The following is a 25,982-nucleotide window of genomic DNA, read 5'->3' on the forward strand; positions in this document are numbered from 1 at the left end:
GGAGGCCGGGACGTTAATTGTCTTTAATGCAGAGATCGATTAAATTCTTGATCTCACAAGGAATCAAGGGTTACGGGGGGAGTGCAGGGAAGTGGAGTTGAAATGCCCATCAGCCATGATTTAAATGGCAGAGTGGATTTGATGGGCCAAATGGCCTTACTTCCACTCCTGTTTTATGGTCTTAATATGTACAATAACAAGAAATTGTCTTGAACTGGAAAATGTTGAATCCGTATGAGTGATGGTAAGAGGTTCAAAAGGGAAAGAAGGCATTGGTGAGAGTAGTGCCTAGCATTTCCAGCAGCAATACATTGCAATTCATTAATCATAGGTGCTCTTAATCTTCAGTTAGATTAGGAGCTCGGATTAGCAGAGGAAACCATGAGGACGAATTCAGTGTAGTGAAGACAGTGTCCCAGAGCAATATGTTGTAGATTTAACCATGGAGCAGACTCTTTGGATCTGGTGGTGCATAATGAGGCAGGTTTAATTAACGATCTCAGAGTAAGAGCATCCCTTGGAAACACTGACCACAATATGGCAGAGTTAAGCATTCACTTTGAGGGGGAGGAACTTGAGTCAAGAACAACTATGCTCAGCATACAGAAGGATAATTACAAAAGGAATGGGGGCAGAGATAGTAGGAACTGCAGACGCTGGAGAATCTGAGATAACAAGATGTAGAGCTGGATGAACACAGCAGGCCAAGCAGCAGCATAGGAGCAGGAACTTGGCATTTCGGGCTAGACTAAAGAAGGGTCTAGGCTGGAAACATCTGTCTTCCTGCTCCTGTGATGCTGCTTGTCCTGCTATGTTCATCCAGCTGTACACCTTGTTATCTCAGGAATGAGGGCAGAGCTGGCTAGAATGGACTCGAGGGGTATAGCAGCACATGTGGCTGAGAAACAGGGGCCGATCTTGTTAAAAAAAAATAACTTCATGGCTGACCATAAAAATGTATTCCTATGAAGGGGATGGGTCAACCGGGGTTAAAGTTAGCATCAGCTTGAAAGAAAAACCATACAATTTGGCAAAGATTAGTGGCAAGCCAGAGAATTGAGCAAGTTTGCTTTGAACCAGCAGCATACGTCCCAGAAAATAAATTCAGGGAATAGATCAACTTTGAGTGCCAACTTGCTGGCAATATCAAGATGGATGGCACGAGCTTCTTTAAACATATAAAAAGGAAGAGAGAAGGCAAACTGAACGTCGAACCCCTAGAGAATGAGGCTGGGGAAAAAATGGGGACAAGGAAATGGCAGAAGGGACATTTCGATGAAGAATTACTGGACTCAAAAGGTTTAATTCTGTTTCAGCCCTTAAATGCTGCCAGACTTGTTCAGTTTCTACAGCAATTTATTTTGGATGAAATATTAGAAGAGTTGAATAATTAATTTGCATCAAATATCATGGTAAAAGAGTTAGACCACATAGAGTCCTACAGCACAGAGACAGGCCCTTCGGCCCAGACTGGTCCGTGCTGACCAAAATGTCCATCCACACTAACCCCATTGCTCTGCACTTGGCCCATGTCCTTCTAAACCTTTCCAAACCACGTATTTGTCCAAATGCCTTTTAAATGTTGTTAATGTACCCGTCTCAACCACTTCTGCTGGCAGCTCATTCCAGACGCGTACCACCCTCTGTGTAAAACAGTTGCCCCTCCGTATTCTTTCCCCTCTTACATTAAACTGATGCCCCGTGGTCCACGATTCTCCGACCCTGGGAAAAAGACTGAGCACATTCACCCCATCCATGCTTCTCACGATTTTGTACACTTCTAAAAGAGCCCCCTCAGTCTCCTACACTCTAAAGAAAACAGCCCCAGCTTATCCACCCTCTCCCTATAATTCAATCCCGTGAGTCCTGGCAACATCCCTGTAAATTTCTTCTGCATCCTTACCAGTTTAATAGCATACTTCCTGTAGCAAGGTGACCAAAACGGAACACAGTCCTCCAAGTGCAGCCTCACCAATGTCCTGTACAACTACAACATAACATCCCAAGTTCTATGCTCACTGTCCTGACTGATGTCTTTCTGCATGGTAAACACAGAGGAGAAATATTCATTGAGGACCTCGTCCATGTCCTGCTGTTCCAAACAGACATGCCCACTTTCATCCTATTCTCTCTCTCATTATTCTTTTTCTTTCGATATACTTTAAGAATTTCTTTTGATTCACCATAATCTTTTGCAGTTATTTTGAATATTGCATACAGCCCTGGTCACCACACTTAGCAGAAAGACAGTGAGGTTTTGGAGAGGAAACAGAAATGGTTTCCCAAAGATGTTGCTTCTATGGAGGGTGTTAGTTACAGGGAGAGATTGAGCAGACTTGGTTTGCTCTCACTTGAATGTCAGAGGTTGAGGGGTTACTTGATAGTTTACAAAATTCTGAGAGTTGTGGACAGAATGCATAGTCGCAATCCTTTTTCCCAAGGTAGAAATGTGAATAACTGGGAGGTTTAAGGTAAAGGGGAAAGGTTGAAAGGAGATTTGAGATGAAGGTTTTTACACAGAGGGTGGTAAGTGCCTGGAATGAGCTGTCAGAGAAGGTGGTTTTGGCAGATACAATAGCAACGTTTAAGAGACATCCTGACAGATACACGAATAGGCAAGAAATAGAGGGATAGGGACCGCGAAGAGGCAAAAGATGTCCAGTGTTGACACACTCTTGGTGAGCCAAACTTCCTCCTGTGCTCTACTCAAGCTGACCCCTGACCCTGTGTTGTACTCAACCTGTCCCTGACTCAGTGCTGTACTCACTCTGACTGCCCTCTACCCTCTGACCCTTGACCTTGTGTTCTGTTTGCAGGATGTGAACCGTGAGCTGATGAGCCAACAAGAAGCGTCGGCCGAGAGAGAGCAGCAACCTCCACCCGAGATCATTGACTTCAAAATCAAATTTGCTGAGACCAAGGCTCATGCAAAGGTAAGTACATATCTTTCAGCTTCCTGAGCAAGAAGGATGCTTTTTTTAAAATTCATTCACAGATTGAGGGTGTCATCCCTAATTGCCCAGAGGGCTGTTAAGTATCAACCACATTGCTGTGGGTCTGGAGTCACATGTAGGCCAGACCGGGTAAGGATGGCAGTTTCCATCCCTAAAGGACATTAGTGAATCAAATGGGTTTTTCCCCGACAATCGACAATGGATTCCTGGTCATCATTAGATTCTTAATTCCAGATATTTTATTGAATTCAGATTCCATCATCTGCCATGGCAGGATTCGAGCCCAGGTCCCCAGAGCATTATCTGGGTGTTTGGATTAACAATTCAGTGATAATACCACTAGGCCTCGCCTCCCTGGGACAAGCATGGGTAAAACCTGCAGATTCAAGCCCCTGATTTCAGTCTGAGGTACACTTCTTGATGTCACACAGTCAGATGGATGTGAGTACACTGGGAAGAGTACAGACGAGGTTTCCAATAACGGCTCAAGGGATGAGCCAGTTCAGTTATGACAGAAGATTAGGGAAATTGAGATGGCATTCCTAGGAGTGGTGAAGGCTGGGCGGAGCTTAAACTCTGTTCAAAATCGTCAATGACTTTGAGCAGAAGGAGATGCGGCTTCCAGGGTCAATCACCAGGGAACGTTAGAAGATTAGCAAATAAAGCTCAAGGCAACAAAAGGAAACAATGATCTTTTCAGCAGACAGTTGCATGAGCTGAAACACACAGCCTGAAGGAGGCAGCAGCACTTCTGAAGGGGGTATTAGATGATTACCCTCTCAAACGTGGTAGTGATGAGGCTGCCTCATCATTACCACCTTTACCCTTCATCTAATACCCCCTTCAGGAGTTTTACAGCTTCCCACAGTATTGGAGATCTGAAGGGTGTAGATATGTCATGATGATCACTGTCACTCCTTTCTGGGGAAGCTCACTGAAAGTCAAGACCCACTATTCCTAGAGCCATCAGTCAAAGATTTTATCAAATTGCTGACAGCACGGACAAGTTTTCTACCTGCACAAGGTTCAGCCCCATTTGTGACTCCTCAGATACTGAAGCAGTCCGTGTTCACATACAACAAGATCTGGACAATATCCAGGCTTGGGCTGACAAGTGGCAAGTGACATTTGCGCCACACAAATGCCAGGCTATGCCCATCACCAACAAGAGACAACCTAACCACCGCCCATTGACATTCAATGGTGTTACCATCACTGAATACCCCACTGTCAACATCCTGGGAGTATCATTGACCAGAAACTCAACTGCACTCATCACATTAACACAGTGACTACAAGAGCAGGCCAGAAGCTGGGAATCCTGCGGTGAGTAACTCACCTCCTGGCTCCTCAAAGCCTGTCCACCATCTACAAGGCACAAGCCAGGAGTGTGATGGAATACTCCCCACTTGCCTGGATGGGTGCAGCCCCAGCAACACTCAAGAAGCCCGACACCATCCAGGACAAAGCAGCCGCTTGATTGGCACCACATCCACAAACATCCCACTCCCTCCACCACCGACACTCAGTAGCAGCAGTGTGTACTATCTACAAGATGCACTGCAGAAATTCACCAAAGATCCTCAGGCAGCACCTTCCAAACCCACAACCACTTCCATCGAGAAGGACAAGGACTGTAGATACATGGGAACATCACCACCTTCAAGTTATAAGATAACACAGTGTGGAGCTGGAGGATCACAGCAGGCCAGGCAGCATCAGAAGAGCAGGAAAGTTGACGTTTTGGGTCGGAACCCTTCTTCAGAAATGTGGAAGGGAAAAGGAGATCAGAAATAAATAGAGAAAGGAGGGATGAGGCTGGGAAAGGTACGTGGGGATTGGTCAGTGAAGTAGGAAGTGCGGGTAGGTAGGAGAGAAGATGGACAGGTTGTGTCAGGTCAAGCAGGCGGGGATGAGAGGGAGGGTTGGACATGGGATGAGATTGGGGGTGGGGAGTATTTATTAAGTGATGAAGTCCATGTTTCGGCCATTGGGTTGGATGCTCCTGGGGTGGAATATGAGGTGCTGCTGCTCCAATTTGCAGATGGTGTCATTGTGACACTAGAAGAGGCTACCTTCAAATTTCCCTCCAACCCACTCACCATCCTGACTTGGAAATATATCGCTGTTCCTTCATTGTCATTGGGTCAAAATCTTGGAATTCTGTCTCTAAGGGCATTATGGATGAACCTACACCTCATGGACTATAGCGGTTCAAGAAGGCAGCTCACCCCCAAGGAAAATCCCAAAGCCTTTTATTCATACTTAAGGAGCAAGGGGGCAACTAGAGGACAGGTGGCCCACTCATGGACAAAGGAGGGAAGTTATGCGAGGAGTCAGAAAAAATGAGCGAGATTCTTAATGAGTACTTTGTGTCGGTATTCACCAAGGACAGGGATATAGCAGATGTTGAGGTTAGGGACAGATGTTTGATAATTCTCATCAAGTCAGAATAAGGAGGGGGGAAGTGTTGGGTCTTCTAAAAGGCATTAGGGTGGACAAGTCCCCAAGTCTGGATGGGATCTATCCCAGGTTATTGAGGGACGCGTGAGAGGAAATAGTTGGGGCCTTACCAGATATTTTTGCAGTGTCCTTAAACACGGGTGAGGTCCCGGAGGACTGGAGACTTGCTAATGTTGTTCCCTTGTTTAAGAAGGGTAGCAAGGATAATCCAGGTAATTATAGACCGGTGAGCCTGACGTCAGTGGTAGGGAAGCTACTGGAGAAGATACAGAGGGATAGGATCTATTTACATTTGGAAGAAAATCGGCTAATCAGTGATAGGCAACATGGTTTTGTGCAGGGAAGGTCACGTCTTACCAACTTAGTAGAATTCTTTGAGGACGTGACAAAGTTGATAGATGAAGGAAAGGCTGTAGATGTCGTATACATGGACTTCAGTAAGGTGTTTGATAAGGTTTCCCATGGCAGGCTGATGGAGAAAGTGAAGTCACATGGGGTCCAGGGTGTGCTAGCTAGATGGGTAAAAAACTGGCTGGGCAACAGGAGACAGAGGGTAGTAGTGGAAGGGAGTTTCTCAAATTGGAGACCTGTAACCAGTGGTGTTCCACAGGGATCTGTGCTGGGACCACTGTTGTTTGTGATATACATAAATGATCTGGAGGAAGGTGTAGGTGGTCTGATCAGCAAGTTTGCAGATGACACTAAGATAGCTCGAGTAGCAGATGGTGAAGGGGACTGTCAGGGATTAGAGCAGAATATAGATAGACTGGAGAGTTGGGCAGAGAAACGGCAGGTGGAGTTCAATCCAGGCAAATGCGAGGTGATGCATTTTGGAAGATCCAATCCAAGAGTGAACTATACAGTAAATGGAAAAGCCCTGGGGAAAATTGATGCACAGAGAGATCTGGGTGTTCAGGTCCATTGTTCCCTGAAGGTCGCAACGCAGGTCAATAGGGTGGTCAAGAAGGCATATGGCATGCTGTCCTTCATTGGACGGGGTATGGAGTACAAGAGTTGGCAGGTCATGTTATAGTTGGTTCGGCCACATTTGGAGTACTGTGCAGTTCTGGTCGCCATATCACCAAAAGGATGTGGATGCTTTGGAGAGGGTGCAGAGGAGGTTCACCAGGATGTTGCCTGGTATGGAGGGTGCTAGCTATGAAGAGAGGTTGAGTAGATTAGGATTATTTTCATTAGAAAGACGGAGATTGAGGGGGGACCTGATTGAGGTCTACAAAATCATGAGGGGTATAGACAGGGTGGATAGCAAAAAGCTTTTTCCCCAGAATGGGGGACTCGATTACTAGGGGTCATGAGTTCAAAGTGAGAGGAGGAAAGTTTAAGGGAGATATGTATAGAAAGTCCTTTACACAGAGGGTGGTGGGTGCCTGGAATGCGTTGCCAGTGGAGGTGGTAGAGGCGGGTACGATAGCATCTTTTAAGATGTATCTAGACAGATACATGAATGGGCAGGGAGCAGAGGGATACAGATCCTTGGAAAACAGGCATCAGGTTTAGACAGAGGATATGGATCGGCGCAGGCATGGAGGGCTGAAGGGCCTGTTTCTGTGCTGTAATTTTCTTTGTTCTTTGTTCTATCTCTCACCTCCCGCCCTGTTGTGTGGGATCTGCAAGCTCAGAAATACTACGTTTAGTTCCCTCATCTAAATCATTAACCTACATCGTGAATATCTGGGGTCCTAGCACTAGTGCCTACTAGTGTCTACTAGTCACTGCCTACCATTTGGAAAAACACCCATTTATTCCCACTCCTTGTTTCCTGCTGACCAGTTTTCTATCAAGCGCACCACCCTATCCCCAGTCCCATGCTTTTACACATTAATCTCTTGCATTAGACTTTATGAAAAGCCTTTCTGAATGTTCAAATTTCCCACATCTACTGGCTCCCCGATCAACTTTACAAGTTATATCCTGGTGAATTTCATAGAATCCCTACAGTGTGGATGCAGATCATTTTGCCCACTGTGTCCACACTGACCCTGAGCATCCCACCCAAACCCTTTCTCCATCCCTGTAAACCTGCATTTTCTATGCCTAACCCACCTTGTTTGCACATCTCAGGACATTCTGGGAAATGTAACACAGAACACAGAACATAGAACTGTACAGCAGAGGTTCGGGCCCTTCAGCCCACAATGTTGTACAGGACATGACACCAAATGAAACTAATCCCTTCTCCCTCCCATTGCTCCATACCCTCCGTTCCTTGCATAATCGTGTGTTTACCTAAAAGTCCTTTAAATGCCCCTATCGTATCTGCCCCTTCTAACACCTCTGGCAGTGCATTCCAGACTCCTACCACTCTCTCTGTTTTAAAAAAAACTTGTCCCTCACATCTCCTTTGAACTTTACTCTTTCTAAGCTTATGTGCATGCCCCCAATATTAGACGCTTCAACTACAGGAGAAAGATCCTGACTGTCAACCCTATCTGTGCATCTCATAATGTTACAGACTTCTATCAAATTCTCCTCAGCCTGCGCCACTCGAGAAAACAACCCAAGTTTTTCTAGTCTCTCTTTACAGCCCACACCCTCTAATCCAGGCAGCATCCTGGTTAACCTCTCCCACACCTTCTCCAAAGCCTCCACATCCTTCCTGAATACTGTAAGTGCAGCCAAAACAAAGCCTTATAAAGCTACAACATGACATCCTGATTCTTGTACTCAGTTCCCTGACCAATAAAGGCAAACATGCCATTCGCCTTCTTTGCCACTCTATTTACTTGTATGGCCACTTTCAGGCAGCTGTGTACTTGAACCCCAAGATCCCCCTGTACACCAGTGCTGTTCACGGTCCTGCTGTGAATGGTATATGTTTCCTTAACATTTGATCTCCCAAAGAGCAACACCTCACACTTTCCTGCATTAAACTCCATCTGCCATTTCTTCGCCCATGTCTGCAACTGATCGATATCTGGCTGTATCCTGTGACAACTTTCTGCACTAACTGCACCTCCACCGATCTTTGTATCTTCTGCAAACTAAATAACGCACGCATCTACATTTTCATCCAAGTCATTTTTATGTGTCAGAAACAGCAGAGATCCCAGAAATGATCGCTGCACAACACCACTAATTACGGACCTCCAGCCTGAAGTACACCCTTCCACTGCTACCCTCTGTCAAAGAAAAAAGAAAATTACAGCACAGGCACAGGCCCTTCAGCCCTCCAAGCCTGCACCGATCGAGATCCTCTGTCTAACCTGTCATCTATTTTCTAAGGGTCTGTGTCCATTTGCTCCCTGCCCATCCATGTACCTGTCCAAATATATCTTAAAAGACGCTAATGTGTCTGCGTCTACCACCTCTGCTGGCAACGCATTCCAGGCACCCACTACCCTCTGTGTAAAGAACTTTCCACGCATATCTCCCCTAAACTTTTCTCCTTTCACTTTGAACTCATGACCCCTAGTAATTGAGTCCCTCACTCTGGGGGGAAAAACCTTCTTGCTATCCACCCTGTCTATACCCCTCATGATTTTGTAGACCTCAATCAGGTCCCCCCCTCAATCTCCATCTTTCTAATGAAAATAATCCTAATCTGTTCAACCTCTCTTCATAGCTAGCACCCTCCATACCAGGCAACATCCTGGTGAACCTCCTCTGCACCCTCTCCAAAGCATCCACATCCTTTTGGGAATGTGGCGACAAGAACTGTACACCGTACTCCAAATGTGGCCGAACCAAAGTCCTATGCAACTGCAATATGACCTGCCAACTCTTGTACTCAATACCCCGCCCAATGAAGGAAAGCATGCCATATGCCTACTTGACCACCCTATTGACCTGCGTTGTCACCTTCAGGGAGCAATGGACCTGAACACCCAGATCTCTCTGTTCATCAATTTTCCCCAGGACTTTTCCATTCACTGTATAGTTCGCCCTTGAATTTGATCTTCCAAAATGCATCACCTCGCATTTGCCCGGATTGAACTCCATCTGCCATTTATCTGCCCAACTCTCCAGTCTATCTATATTCTGCTGTAATCTCTGACATTCCCCTTCACTATCTGCGACTCCACCAATCTTAGTGCCATCGGCAAACTTGCTGATCAGACCACCTACCCCTTCCTCCAGATCATTTACATATATCACAAACAACAGTGGTCCCAGCACAGATCCCTGTGGAACACCACTGGTCACAGGTCTCCAATTTGAGAAACTCTTCTACTACTACCCTCTGTCTCCTGTTGCCCAGCCAGTTTTTTTATCCATCTAGCTAGCACACCCTGGTCAATAGACAATAGGTGCTGGAGTAGGCCATTTGGCCCTTAGGGCCAGCACCTCCATTCATTATGATCATGGCTGATCATACACAATCAGTATCCTTCACTTTCTCCATCATTATCAAACACCTTACTGAAGTTCATGTATATGACATCTACAGCCTTTCCCTCATCAATCAACTTTGTCACATCCTCAAAGAATTCGATTAAGTTGGTAAGACATGACCTTCCTTGCACAAAACCATGTTCCCTATCACTGACAAGTCTTCTGTAGGTAAGCTTATTCCATCTGGCCAAGTCACTGTGGATCCCAGGCATCTTAATTTTCTGGATGAACATATCATGACAGACCTTGTTCAAAGCCTTACTAAAATCCACATTAGCATCATCCTTTGCTCTACCCTCATCGATCACCTTCGTCACCACCTCAAGAAATTCAATCAAATTAGTAAGACATGACCTGCCCTGCGTAAAACCATGCTGACTGTCTCTAATTAGCAATGCTTTTCCAAATATACACAAATCCTATCCCCTAGAATTCTGTCCAATAGCTTCCCAACCACCTATGTGACACTCACTGGTCTGTGTTTTCTGTATTATCCTTATTTTCCTTCTGGAACAGAAGAACAGCATTAGCCACTGGCCTGTCCTTTGGTACCTCTCCAGTGGCTAATGAGAATACAAAGATCTTAGTGAAGCCCCCAGCAATCTCCTCCCTTGCCACCCTCAATAATCTGGAAGAGATACCATCAGGTTCTGGGGACAATCACTTAAATGCTCTTCAAGACTTCCATCTTGATCTCAAAATGCCAATCTGTATTAGTATGCTCCACACAAGTATAGCCTTCTCTTGGATGAATACTGATGCCAAGTACTCATTTTGAATCTCACCCACGTTCTCTGCCTCCAAGCACAAGTTCCCTCCTTTATCTTTGAGTGATCCTATCTTCTCCTTGTTTTTAATGTATCCATAGAATGCCTTAGGATTCTCTTAAACCCTAATTTAGTGTGATCAGTTCACCTAACCTGTACATATTTGGATTGTAGAGAAAACCCACAAACCCACAAAGGCACTGGGAGAATGTGTAATACTCGACACAGGTGCCCGAGGATAGAATCGAACCCAGACCCCTGGCGCTGTGAGGCAGCAGTGAGCTACTGTGCCGCCCCTTAAACATTTGTCAAATTGATTTCCCTTTTGTGTCTGATTCTCCCACTCCTTTCTTAGTGCCACTCTCCTGGGTTGACTGCACCTTCTCACAGTTGTCCCCTTGTTTTTATGCCTCAAGTGGAATATCTGAGCCTTTCCACACGCTCTGTCCTATTACTAATTCTGGAAACTTTAATTACCCTTGCTGAGCCCTCCCCCCAATTTGACTTCTTCCTGAATTTACCATTCAACTGACCCCAACCTCCCCACTGTCCTTTGTTTAAAACCCTATCCATAGCCCTGGTTATGTGATTCACCAGCCTCTGGTCCCAGTATGATTCAGGTGGAGCCCGTCCCATAGGGGCGGCACAGTGGCTCAGTGGTTAGCACTGCAGCCTCACAGCGCCAGGGACCCAGGTTTGATTCCAGCCTTGGGTAACTGTCTGTGTGGAGTTTGCACATTCTCCCCGTGTCTGCGTGGGTTTCCTCCCACAGTCCAAAGATGTGCAGGTTAGGTGGATTGGCCATGCTAAATTACCTGTAGTGTTCAGGGCTGTGTGGGTTATAGGGGGATGGGTCTGGGTGGGATGCTCCAAGGGGCGGTGTGGACTTGTTGGGCTGAAGGGCCTGTTTCCACACTGTAGGGAATCTAATCTAATCATAACTCCCTCCTTCCACAGTATCCCAGGAATTCAAACTTATTTCTCTCACACCATTCTGTGAGAAACACATTTACCTCTTGACTCTTGTTCCTCTGTGCCATTTAGCTTGTGGCTCAACTAATAATCCAGAGATCAACATCTTTTTGACTCAGCTTTCTCATTTTGCCCCTAGCCCCCCATATTCCGTCAGTAGAACACCTTCCCTCTTTCCGCTGATATCATTAGTACCTGGACCTTTCCCTTCCCACTGCAGTTCCTCTGTGACTCAGATAGGATATCATGACCCTGGGCACCAGGCAGGTAAACACAGCCTTAGGGACCCTCGATAACAAAGTGTGGAGCTGGATGAACACAGCAGGCCAAGCAGCATCTCAGGAGCACAAAAGCTGACGTTTCGGGCCTAGACCCTTCATCTGATGAAGGATCTAGGCCCGAAACATCAGCTTTTGTGCTCCTGAGATGCTGCTTGACCTGTTGAGTTCATCCAGCTACACACTTTGTTATCTTGGATTCTCCAGCATCTGCAGTTTCCATTATCTCTTAGGGACCCTTGATCCTGCCCACAGTAAACAGTGCCCATTCCCATGACTACACTGTCCCCGATTACAATGACATTTCTGTTTTGTGTCCCCTTTTGAATGGCCCCCTGTACGATGGTGCTAAGGTCAGATTGCCCATCCTCCCTGCAGCCCCCACTCTCATCCACAGAATGAGCAAGAAGCTCAAACCTGTCAGACACGCTTAAGGCCTGAGGATTCCTCAACACTATCCCCTGGATCCCTCTGCCTGCCTCACTGATAGTCACAGTGTTGGACCACTGACTGAATTTAATCTAAGAGGTGTGACTGCTTCCTGAAACACAGCATCCAGGTAACTCTCCCCCTCCCTGATGTGTCACAGCGTTTGAAGCTCAGACTCCAGCTCATCAACTCTAAGCTGGAGATCCTCAAACAGCCAACAGTTGCTGCAGATGTGGTCCCAGCTCCCATGTCATGACAGATATGGCCACATCACTGAGTCTGGCGTCTTGATTTTAATTACTATGTTCTTAATTTAATTTATAAAAAATTAGTACTGGCCTTTTAGTTTGTAAATATTTTCCCAATGTACCTGCCATCAGAAGGTAACCGGTAACCTGTAATGGGTAATGAAAGTTGCTTTCCAGAATCAAGCAATGAGCTGACAGTTTCCTTGTGATGCCACTGCTTTGTGCTGGTACCCTGATCCTAGGCTTCAATCGATGCTGTTTTAACAAAACTTTACAGACTATGAGCCAAAAAATGATGTTTGGACTCTGTTCTATAACAGCACTGCCTGCAGGATCCATTGCTAATTTCAGATATGAAATAAATTTTTGTTAAGCAGAGGTATTGAGGCAGATGAACGAGAAGCAGGCCCTTTATTTGTACTTGAGGTGAGGCCACAGATCAGTGATAACCACATTGAAAGGTGAAACAGGCTGGAGGCACGAAATGGCCTGCTCTTGTTCCACTGTTCCATTCTGTGATATAGAGCCACGGCCAGTCAGCTAATGCTTCATTCATACAGATTCTTGAGCCTGAGGGTCCTCCATGCCAGGCTCTCAAGGCCCCACACCGCCCCGGGCTAGCCCCCTCCACACGCTGCCCCGCTCCGGGCCCCCTCCCCGCCCCACCTTGGACTGAGCGCCTTCCCCGCCTCGCCCTGGTCTGAGCCCCCACCTGGCCCCGTCCTGCATCGGGCCACCTCGCCCTGAGCCAAGTCCCCGCCCTGCCCCACACTGCTCCAGGCCCCCTCCCTCCCCCACCCTGGACCGAGCGCCTTCCCCGCCTCGCACTGGGCCGATGATTGGAAAATTGCTGTTGTAACCCCCTCGTTCAAGAAAGGATCAAGGCAAAAGATGGAAAATTATAGGCCAATTAGCCTAACCTCGGTAGTTGGTAAAATTCTAGAATCCATTGTCAAGGATGAGATTTCTTAATTCTTGGAAGTGTAGGGTCAGATCAGAACAAGTCAGCATGGTTTTAGTAAGGGGAGGTCATGCCTGACAAACCTGTTAGAATTCTTTGAAGAAGTAACAAGTATGTTAGACCAGGGAAACCCAGTAGATGTTATCTACCTAGACTTGCAAAAGGCCTTTGATAAGGTGCCTCACGGGAGGCTGCTGAGCAAGGTGAGGGCCCATGGTGTTCGAGGTGAGCTACTGGTTTGGATTGAGGATTGGCTGTCTGACAGAAGTCAGAGAGTTGGGATAAAAGGCTCTTTTTCGGAATGGCAACCGGTGACGAGTGGTGTCCCGCAGGGTTCAGTGTTGGGGCCACAGCTGTTCACCTTATATATTAATGATCTGGTTGAAGGGACTGGGAGCATTCTGGCGAAGTTTGCCGATGATACGAAGATAGGTGGACAGGCAGGTAGTACTGAGGAGGTGGGGAAGCTGCAGAAAGATTGAGGCAGTTTAGGAGAGTGGTCCAGGAAATGGCTGATGAAATTCAATGTGAGCAAATGTGAGGTTTTGCACTTTGGAAAAAAGAATACAGGCATGGACTATTTTCTAAACGGTGAGAAAATTCACAAATCAGAAGTGCAAAGGGATCTGGGAGTGTTGGTCCAGGGTTCTCAAAAGGTTAACTTGTAGGTTGAGTCCGTGGTTCAGAAAGCGAATGTAATGTTGTTTATCTTAAGAGGGTTGGAATATAAAAGCAGTGATGTGCTTCTGAGACTTCATCAAGCTCTAGTTAGGCCCCATTTAGAATACTGTGTCCAATTTTGGGCCCCACACCTCAGGAAGGACATACTAGCCCTGGAGCGTGTCTAGTGGCGATTCACATGGATGATCCTTGGAATGCTAGGTTTAACGTACGATGAAAGGCTACGGATCCTGGGATTGTATTCATTAGAGTTTAGAAGGTTGAGGGGAGATCTAGTAGAAACTTAGAAGATAATGTATGGCTTAGAAAGGGCGGATGCTGGGAAGTTGTTTCCATTAGGCAGGGAGACCAGGACCCATGGGAGGAGCCTTAAAATTAGAGGGGGTCAATTTAAAATGGAAATGAGGAGACATTTCTTAAGCCAGAGAGTGGTGGGCCTGTGGAATTCATTGCCGCAGAGTGCAGTGGAGGCCGGGGCGTTAAATGCCTTCAAGGCAGAGATCGACAAATTCTTGATCTCACAAGGAATAAAGGGCTACGGGGAGAGTGCAGGGAAGTGGAGTTGAAATGCCCATCAGCCATGATTAAATAGCGGAGTGGGCTCGATGGATCGAATGGCCTTACTTCCACTCCTATGTCTTATGGTCTTAAATTCCAGCGCTTCTTTGAACCCACTGGTGCAGCCCATTATCTGTGTCTGGATGAATCAGCGAGTTAAAAAACAACAAGGCAATCTCCTTCACTGTGTCTCTGTCCCTGCAGGCTATAGAGATGGAACTGCGTAAGATGGAAGTACAACAGGCGAATAGACATGTCTCCTTACTCACCTCCTTCATGCCTGATTCCTTCCTCCGTCATGGCGGAGACCACGATTCCATTTTAGTCCTTCTCTTGATCCCACGCCTCATCTGCAAGGTAGGCCCTGCGCAACAGACTAGGCAGAAAGAGAGAGGAAGACATGGTGAGGGAAGACAGAGAGGCAAAGGGAAGGGAGCAAATAAGAGGGAGGGAGGGAGGGGCAAAAGAGTGAAAGAGGCTTTGCTGAAATAGTATTGCAATGTCAGAGGGTCAGTCCTGTGGGAATACTGCGCTGTGTGAGGGTCAGTCCAGTGGGGGGGACCGCGCTGTGTGAGGGTCAGTCCTGTGGGAATACTGCGCTGTGTGAGGGTCAGTCCAGTGGGGGGGACCGCACTGTGTGAGGGCCAGTCCTGTGGGAATACCACACTGTGTGAGGGTCAGTCCTATGGGAGGACCGTGCTGTGTGAGGGTCAGTCCTGTGGGAGGACCGCGCTGTGTGACGGCCAGTCCTGTGGGAGGACCGCGCTGTGGGAGGACCGCGCTGTGGGAGGACCGCGCTGTGGGAGGACCGCGCTGTGGGAGGGCCAGTCCTGTGGGAGGACCGCGCTGTGTGAGGGCCAGTCCTGTGGGGGGAACCGGGCTGTGTGAGAGCCAGTCCTGTGGGAACACCGCGCTGTGTGAGGGTCAGTCCTATGGGAGGACCTTGCTCTGTGAGGGTCAGTCCTGTGGGTATACCATGCTGTGTGATGGTCAGTCCTGTGGGAATACAGCGCTGTGTAAGGGTCAGTCCTATGGGAGGACTGCGCTGTGTGATGGTCAGTCCTGTGGGGGGAACCGCGCTGTGTGAGGGTCAGTCCTATGGGAGGACCGCGCTGTGTGAGGGTCAGTCCTGTGGGGGGACTGCGCTGTGTGTGGGTCAGGCCTGTGGGGGTACTGCGCTGTTGCGAGGTTCGGTCCTGTGGGAATACCGCGCTGTGTGAGGGTCGGTCCTGTGGGAATACCGTGTTGTGTGAGGGTCAGTTCTGTGGGAATACCGCGCTGTGTGAGGGTCAGTCCATTGGGAATACTGCGCTGTGTGAGGGTCAGTCCATTGGGGGGACCGCGCTATGTGAGGGTCAGTCCTGTGGGCATACTGCGCTGTGTGAGGGTCAGTCCTGTGGGGGGACCGCGCTGTGTGGGGGTCAGTCCTGTGGGGGACCGTGCTGTGTGAGGGTCGGTCTTGTGGGAATACCGTGCTGTGCGAGGGTCGGGCCTGTGGGAATACCGCGCTGTGCGAGGGTCGGTCCTTTGGGAATACCGCGCTGTGCGAGGGTCGGTCCTGTGGGAATACCGCGCTGTGCGAGGGTCGGTCCTGTGGGAATACCGTGCTGTGTGAGGGTCGGTCCTGTGGGAATACAGTGTTATGTGAGGGTCAGTTCAGTGGGAATAATGCGCTGTGTGAGTGTCTGTCCATTGGGAATACTGCGCTCTGTGAGGGTCAGTCCAGTGGGGGGGGCCGCGATATGTGAGGGTCAGACCTGTGGCAATACCGTGCTGTGAGGGGGTCAGTCCTGTGGGAGGACCACGCTGTGTGAGGGTCAGTCCTGTGTGAATACCGTGTTGTGTGAGGATCAGTCCTGTGGGAGGACCACGCTGTGTGAGGGTCAGTCCTGTGTGAATACCGTGTTGTGTGAGGATCAGTCCTGTGGGAGGACTGCGCTGTGTGAGGGTCGGTCCTGTGGGAATACCGTGTTGTGTGAGGGTCAGTCCTGTGGGAATACCGTGCTGTGGGAGTACCGCGCTGTGTGAGGGTCAGTCCTGTGGGAGGACCGCGCTGTGTGAGGGTCAGTCCTGTGGGAGGACCGCGCTGTGTGAGGGTCGGTCCTGTTGGAGGACCGCGCTGTGTGAGGGTCGGTCCTGTGGGAGGACCGCGCTGTTAGAGGGTCGGTCCTGTGGGAGGACCGCGCTGTGTGAGGGTCGGTCCTGTGGGAGGACCGCGCTGTGTGAGGGTCGGTCCTGTGGGAGGACTGCGCTGTGTGAGGGTCGGTCTTGTGGGAATACCGCGCTGTGCGAGGGTCGGGCCTGTGGGAATACCGCGCTGTGCGAGGGTCGGTCCTTTGGGAATACCGCGCTGTGCAGGGTCGGTCCTGTGGGAATACCGCGCTGTGCGAGGGTCGGTCCTGTGGGAATACAGTGTTATGTGAGGGTCAGTTCTGTGGGAATACTGCGCTGTGTGAGGGTCGGTGCATTGGGAATACTGCGCTGTGTGAGGGTCAGTCCAGTGGGGGGGGGCCGCGCTATGTGAGGGTCAGACCTGTGGCAATACCGTGCTGTGAGGGTGTCAGTCATGTGGGAGGACCACGCTGTGTGAGGGTCAGTCCTGTGGGAATACCGTGTTGTGTGAGGGTCAGTCCTGTGGGAATACCGCGCTGTGTGAGGGTCAGTCCTGTGGGAGGACCGCGCTGTGTGAGGGTCGGTCCTGTGGGAGGACCGCGCTGTGTTAGGGTCGGTCCTGTGGGAGGACAGCGCTGTGTGAGGGTCGGTCCTTTGGGAATACCGCGCTGTGTGAGGGTCGGTCCTGTTGGAGGTCCGCGCTCTGTGAGGGTCGGTCCGGTGGTAGGACCGCGCTGTGTGAGGGTCAGTCCTGTGGGAGGACCGCGCTGTGTAAGGGTCAGTCCTGTGGGACGTCCGCGCTGTGTGAGGGTCAGTCCAGTGGGGGGGATCGCGCTGTGTGAGGATCAGTCTTGTGGGAGGACCGCGCTGTGTGAGGGTCAGTCCTGTGGGAGTACCGCGCTGTGTGAGGGTCAGTCTTGTGGGAGGACCGCGCTGTGTGAGGGTCAGTCCTGTGGGAGGACCGCGCTGTGTGAGGGTCAGTCTTGTGGGAGGACCGCGCTGTGTGAGGGTCAGTCCTGTGGGGGTACTGCGCTGTGTGAGGGTCAGTCCTGTGGGGGGACCGCGCTGTGTGTGGGTCAGTCCTGTGGGGGACTGTGCTGTGTGAGGGTCAGTCCTGTGGGAATACCGTGCTGTGCGAGGGTCGGGCCTGTGGGAATACCGCGCTGTGCGAGGGTCGGTCCTTTGGGAATACCGCGCTGTGCGAGGGTCGGTCCTGTGGGAATTCCGCGCTGTGCGAGGGTCGGTCCTGTGGGAATACTGTGCTGTGTGAGGGTCGGTCCTGTGGGAATACAGTGTTATGTGAGGGTCAGTTCTGTGGGAATAATGCGCTGTGTGAGGGTCGGTCCATTGGGAATACTGCGCTCTGTGAGGGTCAGTCCAGTGGGGGGGGCCGCGATATGTGAGGGTCAGACCTGTGGCAATACCGTGCTGTGAGGGGGTCAGTCCTGTGGGAGGACCACGCTGTGTGAGGGTCAGTCCTGTGTGAATACCGTGTTGTGTGAGGATCAGTCCTGTGGGAGGACTGCGCTGTGTGAGGGTCAGTCCTGTGGGAATACCGTGTTGTGTGAGGGTCAGTCCTGTGGGAATACCGCGCTGTGTGAGGGTCAGTCCTGTGGGAGGACCGCGCTGTGTGAGGGTCGGTCCTGTGGGAGGACCGCGCTGTGTTAGGGTCGGTCCTGTGGGAGGACCGCGCTGTGTGAGGGTCGTTCCTTTGGGAATACCGCGCTGTGTGAGGGTCGGTCCTGTTGGAGGTCCGCGCTGTGTGAGGGTCAGTCCTGTGTGAATACCGTGTTGTGTGAGGATCAGTCCTGTGGGAGGACTGCGCTGTGTGAGGGTCAGTCCTGTGGGAATACCGTGTTGTGTGAGGGTCAGTCCTGTGGGAATACCGCGCTGTGTGAGGGTCAGTCCTGTGGGAATACCGTGTTGTGTGAGGGTCAGTCCTGTGGGAATACCGCGCTGTGTGAGGGTCAGTCCTGTGGGAGGACCGCGCTGTGTGAGGGTCGGTCCTGTGGGAGGACCGCGCTGTGTTAGGGTCGGTCCTGTGGGAGGACCGCGCTGTGTGAGGGTCGGTCTTTTGGGAATACTGCGCTGTGTGAGGGTCGGTCCTGTTGGAGGTCCGCGCTGTGTGAGGGTCGGTCCGGTGGGAGGACCGCGCTGTGTGAGGGTCAGTCCTGTGGGAGGACCGCGCTGTGTAAGGGTCAGTCCTGTGGGACGACTGCGCTGTGTGAGGGTCAGTCCAGTGGGGGGGACCGCGCTGTGTGAGGGTCAGTCCTGTGGGAGGACCGCGCTGTGTGAGGGTCAGACCTCTGGGAGTGCCGCGCTGTGTGAGGGTCAGTCTTGTGGGAGGACCGCGCTGTGTGAGGGTCAGTCCTGTGGGAGGACCGCGCTGTGTGAGGGTCAGTCTTGTGGGAGGACCGCGCTGTGTGAGGGTCAGTCCAGTGAGGGGACCGCGCTGTGAGAGGGTCAGTCTTGTGGGAGGACTGCGCTATGTGAGGGTCAGTCCTGTGGGAGGACCGCGCTGTGTGAGGGTCAGTCCAGTGGGGGGACCGCACTGTGTGAGGGTCAGTAGTGAAGGATAAGGCGAGGAACAGACATGGACTGGTGACAGATGAATGGGTTGAAGGAATAAGGGCATGTGGCTGTGGAGCAAACCAGAGGGTATCGAGGTTTTTCGACTCGAGCAGTGCTAGGCTGAGAGATGGATTCCCTGTCGCTCTTCCTGTGGTGGTTGCTGATTTCTCTCTTGTACGTTTGCAGGCAGAGCTGATTAGCAAACATGCTCAGGAGAAGTTTGAGCTGAATGAGGATTACAGCGAGCGTCAAGGCCTGAGGGGCGCGTTGGGTGAACAGATGAGCTTTGGTGCCGGCCTGGTGTATTCACTTACTCTGCTGCAGGCCACACTGCACAAATACGAACAGTAAGCATGACAATTGAGAGGACATTGGCTTGGAGACAGGAGGTTGGTCAGCTTCATGCACTTATTCGAAATAGTCTGGACACAACATAGCATTGACCGGAATCTTAACTGGGTTCACCACATAAACACAGCGGCTACATGAGCAGGTCAGAGGCTGGGAATCCTGCACCGAGTAACTCACCTCCTGGCTCTCCAAAGCCTGTCCACCATCTACAAGGCACAAACCAGGAGTGTGATGGAATACTCCCCACTTGCCTGGATGGGTGCAGCCCCAGCAACACTCAGGAAGCCCGACACCGTCCAGGACAAAGCAGCCGCTTGATTGGCACCACATCCACAAACATCCCACTCCCCCCACTGACACTCAGTCGCAGCAGTGTGTACTATCTATGAGATGCACTGCAGGGATTCACCAAAGATCCTCAGACAGCACCTTCCAAACCCATGCCCACTTCCATCGAGAAGGACAAGGGCAGCAGATATTTGGGAACATCAATTTTCCCACCAAGTGACTCACCATCGTGCCCAGAAAGTAAGGGGGGCATTGTTGGGCGAATGCTGGTTTCAGTGTGTGAGCGCAGCTGACTGCTGTTTGTTTCCCAGGGCTCTAGGACAGTGCACTGTGGATGTCTATAAGAAGATTGGGGGCCTTTACCCTGAGATGAGCGTACATGAGCGATCACTGGATTTCTTCATCGAGCTCCTTCACAAAGATCAGTTGGACGAGACCGTCAACGTGGAGCCTCTCACCAAGGCCATTAAATACTATCAGGTACCAGAGGCCCCCTCACACTGCACAGTCTCCCAGTCAGTGACTGATCGTGGTTACTGGGCATTCCTCAGTCACTGTTACTGAGTTTTTTTGTAATGGGGATTAAATTAAGTGAGGTGCTGTAATAGGATTGAGGCTACATCTCCCACAGTATTTCCCCTAACCCTCTGGTTTACTCATCAGGGATAATGCTGGTACGCCACCAGCTCTAACACACAAGGTCTGATTGCTGTCAGTGCGCTCTCCCGAGTTATGAATGACAGACTATCATTGTGTCAGTATCACTGGATCATCTGTGATTCCTCGCAGTCAGTTAGCCAGCTTATGGTCAGTTACCTATCCCTTGGTCACTGTCATCGCATTATCCTTTGTACTATTGGTAGATTATTACTATCAGTGGATTACTGAGCTCATGGTCAATGGGTTCTCCTTGATGGGTTATCCTAGGTTCCTGTCAGAAGTTATGATCAGTGAAGTCTTGCTGAAAAAAAATGTTTTATCCAAGCTCCTTGTGTCGCCTGAAAATGGAAAGTTTACAAGAAACACCAATTTAAGAGGAAATCAAACAGGCAATGAGAGGATAGTGCTGATTGGTTGGTAACTGAACCCTGGTTGGTTACATACTTATTGCAAACAGGCAAAGGGCCGACATCAGCAATCAGCCGCTAACCACTGAGAATATTTGTGTCGCTGCTCCTGGGTTGTGAACCTGATTCCAGAGCCTTACCACTGACCACACATCTGCCAGGTGTTTCCAGGAGGTGGAAATGGTTCCTTGGGTTTGGGCATTCCTTTCTTCAGTTCTTTTCCCCTGCTCCCTCTTGCTGATGGGTGCTCCCAAACAGTTGTGACCCTTCAGACAGGAGCTTCTTCCAAGTCAGTCCGAGGGCCTCCCACATGGTGGGATGTACACTCAGGGAGTTTTTGGAACGCTTCCTTTGTCCTCCTCATTAGGCTGCCGTCTTTCAGCAGGGTAAAGAAGATTTGCTTTGGCAGTCAGGACTCTGGCATCCTGAGCGAGCGGACAGCCCCACAGAGCTGGTTTTGGATGATCATACCTTCAGTATTGGTGTAATTGGCTGTTTCAAGGATGCTGACGTTAGTATGCCTGTCCCCTTGCTGATGTGGAGATTCATCTCAAACAGTGACAGTTGTACTTTCTCAAGGGCCTTGAGATGGTGTCAGACAGATATATAGCAGAGGAAAGAACCCTTTGGCCCATCACATCTACGCTGGTCAACAAAAACCACCAAACTACACTCATCCCATTTTCCAGCCCCTGGCCCATAGCCTGTCTGCCTTGCCTTGCAAGCGCTTCAATGTGATGGGGGTTTCTGCCCTTAGCACAATCACAGGCTGAGAGTTTCAGATTCCTACCACCCTCTGGGTGAAATAGGTTTCCCTCACATTTTCTGTAATCTCTTGCCCCTTACCTTCAATCTGTGCACTCTGGTCACTGACCCCTCCAGCAAGGGGACAGGTTCCTTCCAGCCTGTCCCTCCTCATTTTATACATCTTAATCATGTCCCCTCAGAATCTCCTCTGCTGCATCAGAAATGCCCCCAGTCTGCCCAGCCCAGCAACATTCTGGTGAATCTCCTCTACACCCTCTCCAGACCCTGTCACATCCCTCCTAGAATGTGGATCCCAGAACTGCACACAGCGCTCTAGCTGCAGCCTAACCAATGTTTTATACAGTTCCAGTCTCTCACACAGCTCTTAAACTCAATGCCTTGGCTATCGCAGGCAGGTATACTATACACTATCTTAACCACGTCATCCAGCTGTCCTACTCCCTGAAGGGATCGATGGTCATGCACGCCAAGGTCACCCTGACTCTCTGTGCTTTCCAGGGTCCTACTGTCCATCATGTATCCCCTTGCCTTGTTTGTCCTGCCTAAGTGCATCACTTCACAGCTATCTGGATTTAATTCCATTTACCACTGACCAGCCTGTCTCTACCCTGCTCTGATCTAAGGCTATCCCTCTTCCTGTTACCACTTCACTAATTGTTGTATCATCTGAAAATTCACTGATCAACCCTCTTGCATTCAAGCTGAATTCATTGATATCAATAACAAACACTGACCCCTGTAGGACCCCACAGGATATTGACTTCCAGTCAGTTAACACCCCTCGACCATTAACTGCTTCTTCTAGCATTTTAAGCATTGTGGATCCAATTTTCCAAATTTCCTTGGATCCCATAGACTCTTACCTTTGCTATCAGTCTGCCATACAGGACCTTATCTAAAACCTTGCTGAATTCCAAGTCACAAGCATTTCCTACATATAGTCCAGGTTAGGAATGAGACAGAGGGTCGGGTGATAATTGCCTCAGACATGTGGATTTTGGTATCAGTATGGGCGGCTTGGTGAAAGATTCTCAACCTTACCCACCTGAAGACAGTGTTTGTGGATTGGATTCAGTGTTGAGGATCTGCATCAATGGCTCCCCACATCAGGGAATTGCTCCATATTTGGGAGGATTTCTCCATTGATCTTAATGGAAGGGATGGGCCAGAACCTGCCCTGGGATGGGTTGATAAAGAACTTGAATCTCAGTCACAGCAGTGTGTACTATCTCCAAGATACGCTGCAGAGATTCACCAAAGATCCTCAGGCAGCACCTTCCAAACCCACGACCATTTCCATCTGGAAGGATGATTGGTTGATTTATTGTCATGTGTACAGAAGGAAAGTGAAAAGTTTTGTTTACAAGTGGTACAGGCAGATCATAGTAAGCAAAGGGTGCACAGATCAAAAAGACTTAGAGTCACACAGGGCAAGGTGAGATTAGCATTAGTCAGGTCAACGTTATTTGAGGATAGAGAATCCATTCAACAGTCTGATAACAGCAGGGAAGAAACTGTTCCTGAACCTGCTGGTGCGTATGTTCAGGTTTCTGTACCTTCTGCCTAATGGAAGAGGTTGTAGGAGATCATTACTGGGGTGCTATGGGTCTTTCCACAAAGGACACTAATGAACCAGATGGGTCTTTCTCACAATTAACAGTAGTTGCATAGTTGCCATTAAGCCAGTATATTTTTCCCATCTTTATTCCAGATGTTTTATTGAATTCACATTTCACCATTTGGTCTTGGGGTAATTGTTTCCTGAGATATCTGGGTCATTGCTCCAGTGACATTATCACTACACCCCTGCGTTCCTTCACTGGCATTCCATGGGTTTTCTCTGGTTACTGCACCTGGTTTGAATGCCATTTTGTGTCTTGGGTTAACAGTCAGAGTTATGCAAAGACAAGACATTACAGTTGGTAAAAATATGAATTAAAAGAGAAAATGCTGGAAATTCTAGCAGGCTGGGCAGCATCCATGAAGGGAGAGAGAGAGGGGGAGAGAGAGGGAGAGACAGAGATACTGCTTTCAGTTGATAATCTTTCAGCACCTGAACTGTCCATAGTTGCAGTCAGCAGGTCACTTTTGGTCCCTGTCAATGAACTATCTCTCAGCTCAGTAACCAGGAAGATGGGGTGCAAGATAGTTGAGTGGAGGCAACAATGAGAGGCATTCATGGGATGAGGGCATTGCTGGCCGGGCCAGTAATTATCGCCCATCCCAGAGGCCAGTTCTCTGTGGGTCTGGAGTCGCATATCGGCCAACCACCAAAAGCATAGCAGTTTCCTTCCCTAAAAGACATCAGTGGGCAGTGGTGAGTGTGTAGGGTTGGGAGGGTACTGGGTTGGGCTCTGAGTCTGGAGGCTTTGATGTGAGGACATTTTGAACCCAGCTCAGGATTTTCATTCTGAATGAGATTCAAACTGATGTTAATGATGGTCTGACTGCAACTGATTCCAGGCTTTTGAATGAGTTTGGATCAGGTTGGTTGTGGTTTTGTGTTCTGTTTAGTGTCAACCAGTTTTCTGTCTCCTCAGCATCTCTACAGTATCCACCTGTTGGAACACAGTGAGGATTGTACAGTGCAGCTGGCAGACCACATCAAGGTAAGTGTGTCACTCAGTGCCGTACCTCACTGTAACAACAGGAACTTTACAGTGCCAGGCCATGGAATATATTTTGACTGTAATTACAAGGGGAGTGAGACCAGAGGTGGGCTGGTCAAATCCCTCAAGCCTGCTCCTATTCAGTTAGATACTGGCTCACTGATTGTCACCTTTGCCTCCAGTTTCCTGTCGATGGTTCACATAATTGGCAGAACATAGACAGCATAAAATGCAGTCTTAATGTGGATGTGTACGTATATGAATCGTCAAAGGTGGCAGCACAGGTAGCGAGAGCGGTTACATAGCAACATACATAGAAGATAGGAGCAGGAAGAGGCCATTCAGCCCTTCGAGCCTGCTCTGCCATTCACCCCGATCATGGCTGATGGTCCAACTCAACACCTAATCCTGCTTTCTCCCCATAACCTTTGATCCCATTCACTCCAAATGCAATATCTAGTTGCCTCTTGAATACAAATGCAATGTTTTGCTATCAACTACTTCCCATGGTAATGAATTCCACAGGCTCACCGCTCTCTGGGTGAAGCAATGTCTCCATATCTCTGTCCTAAATCGATCCACATAAGAGCTTAACATTTAAGATGAAAGTGTGTGGAATTGGGGCTAGTGTAGTCACATGGATAGAAATCTTGAAAGCCCTGATTGAAGTTGCGTACAGGCCTCCCAGCAGTAGTCCCAATGTGAGAAAGAAATCAATCCGAAGGTAGGAAAGGCATGTAAGAAAGGCGCTACTGTAATAATCATGGGAGACTTCAATGCGCAGCTAGGCTGGGACAATCAGCTTGTTAGCAGCTTCCAAGAAGAATAATTCATGGAATGTGTACAGTGTTTTCTTGGCGCAGCTTGTGGTAAAGTCCACCAGGGCACAGACAGTTCTGGATTTGATGATGTAAAATGTGGCAGATTTGAAAAGTAACCCTTCAGAGGCAATGACCATAATATGATAGAACTTGCTCTGTAATTTGAGACACAGAAGCTGGAATCAGATGTAACGGTATTACAGTTGAGCCAAGGTAAGCACAAAGACATTGGGGAGGAACCAGCCAGAGTTGATTGGAAGGGGAGCCATGCAGGGAAGAGGGTGGAGCAGCAAAGGCAGGAGTTTCTGGGGGTAATTTGGGAGGCATAACAGAAATTCAACCCAAGGAAGAAGGCACATACGAAGGGGAGGGCGAGAAAAGAATAGCTGAAAAGAAGTCAGGGACAGCATAAAAGCAAAAGATAAAGTATACAACGTAGTGAAGATTAGTGGGAAGCCAGAGATTGAGAAACCTTTAAAAACCAGCAGAAGATACGTAAGAAAGCAGTAAGGTGGGGGAGAATGGTAAGCTCATTAGTAATATAGAATGAGATTGCAGGAGCATCTTTCAGACGACTGAAAGGTCAGAGAGAGGCAAGAGTGGACATTGGATGGCTGGAAAATGAAGCTGGAGAAGTCATAATGGGGAGCAAAGAAATGGCAGAAGAACCAAGCAGGTACTTTGCATCAGTTTTCACAGTGGAAGACACCAGCAGCAATCCAGAACTTAAA

At 49.2% G+C, this 25,982-nt stretch overlaps 1 protein-coding gene across 8 annotated transcripts in view; it reads left to right on the top strand.

Annotated features, from left to right (window-relative positions):
• Window positions 1–25,982, top strand: part of LOC125456566 (dynactin subunit 1-like) — a 216,923-nt gene that overhangs the window by 149,309 nt on the left and 41,632 nt on the right. For all 8 annotated transcript variants that reach the window (XM_059650884.1, XM_059650863.1, XM_059650866.1 and 5 more), the window contains 5 exons: window positions 2,817–2,933; window positions 14,869–15,021; window positions 19,534–19,694; window positions 20,298–20,466; window positions 24,362–24,430. In XM_059650884.1, coding sequence (XP_059506867.1) covers window positions 2,817–2,933; window positions 14,869–15,021; window positions 19,534–19,694; window positions 20,298–20,466; window positions 24,362–24,430 — 669 coding nt within the window. The remainder of the gene's footprint in view (window positions 1–2,816; window positions 2,934–14,868; window positions 15,022–19,533; window positions 19,695–20,297; window positions 20,467–24,361; window positions 24,431–25,982) is intronic.

The sequence above is a fragment of the Stegostoma tigrinum genome, chromosome 1, assembly GCF_030684315.1.
Source record: "Stegostoma tigrinum isolate sSteTig4 chromosome 1, sSteTig4.hap1, whole genome shotgun sequence".
In the NCBI taxonomy this organism is placed as follows: domain Eukaryota; kingdom Metazoa; phylum Chordata; class Chondrichthyes; order Orectolobiformes; family Stegostomatidae; genus Stegostoma; species Stegostoma tigrinum.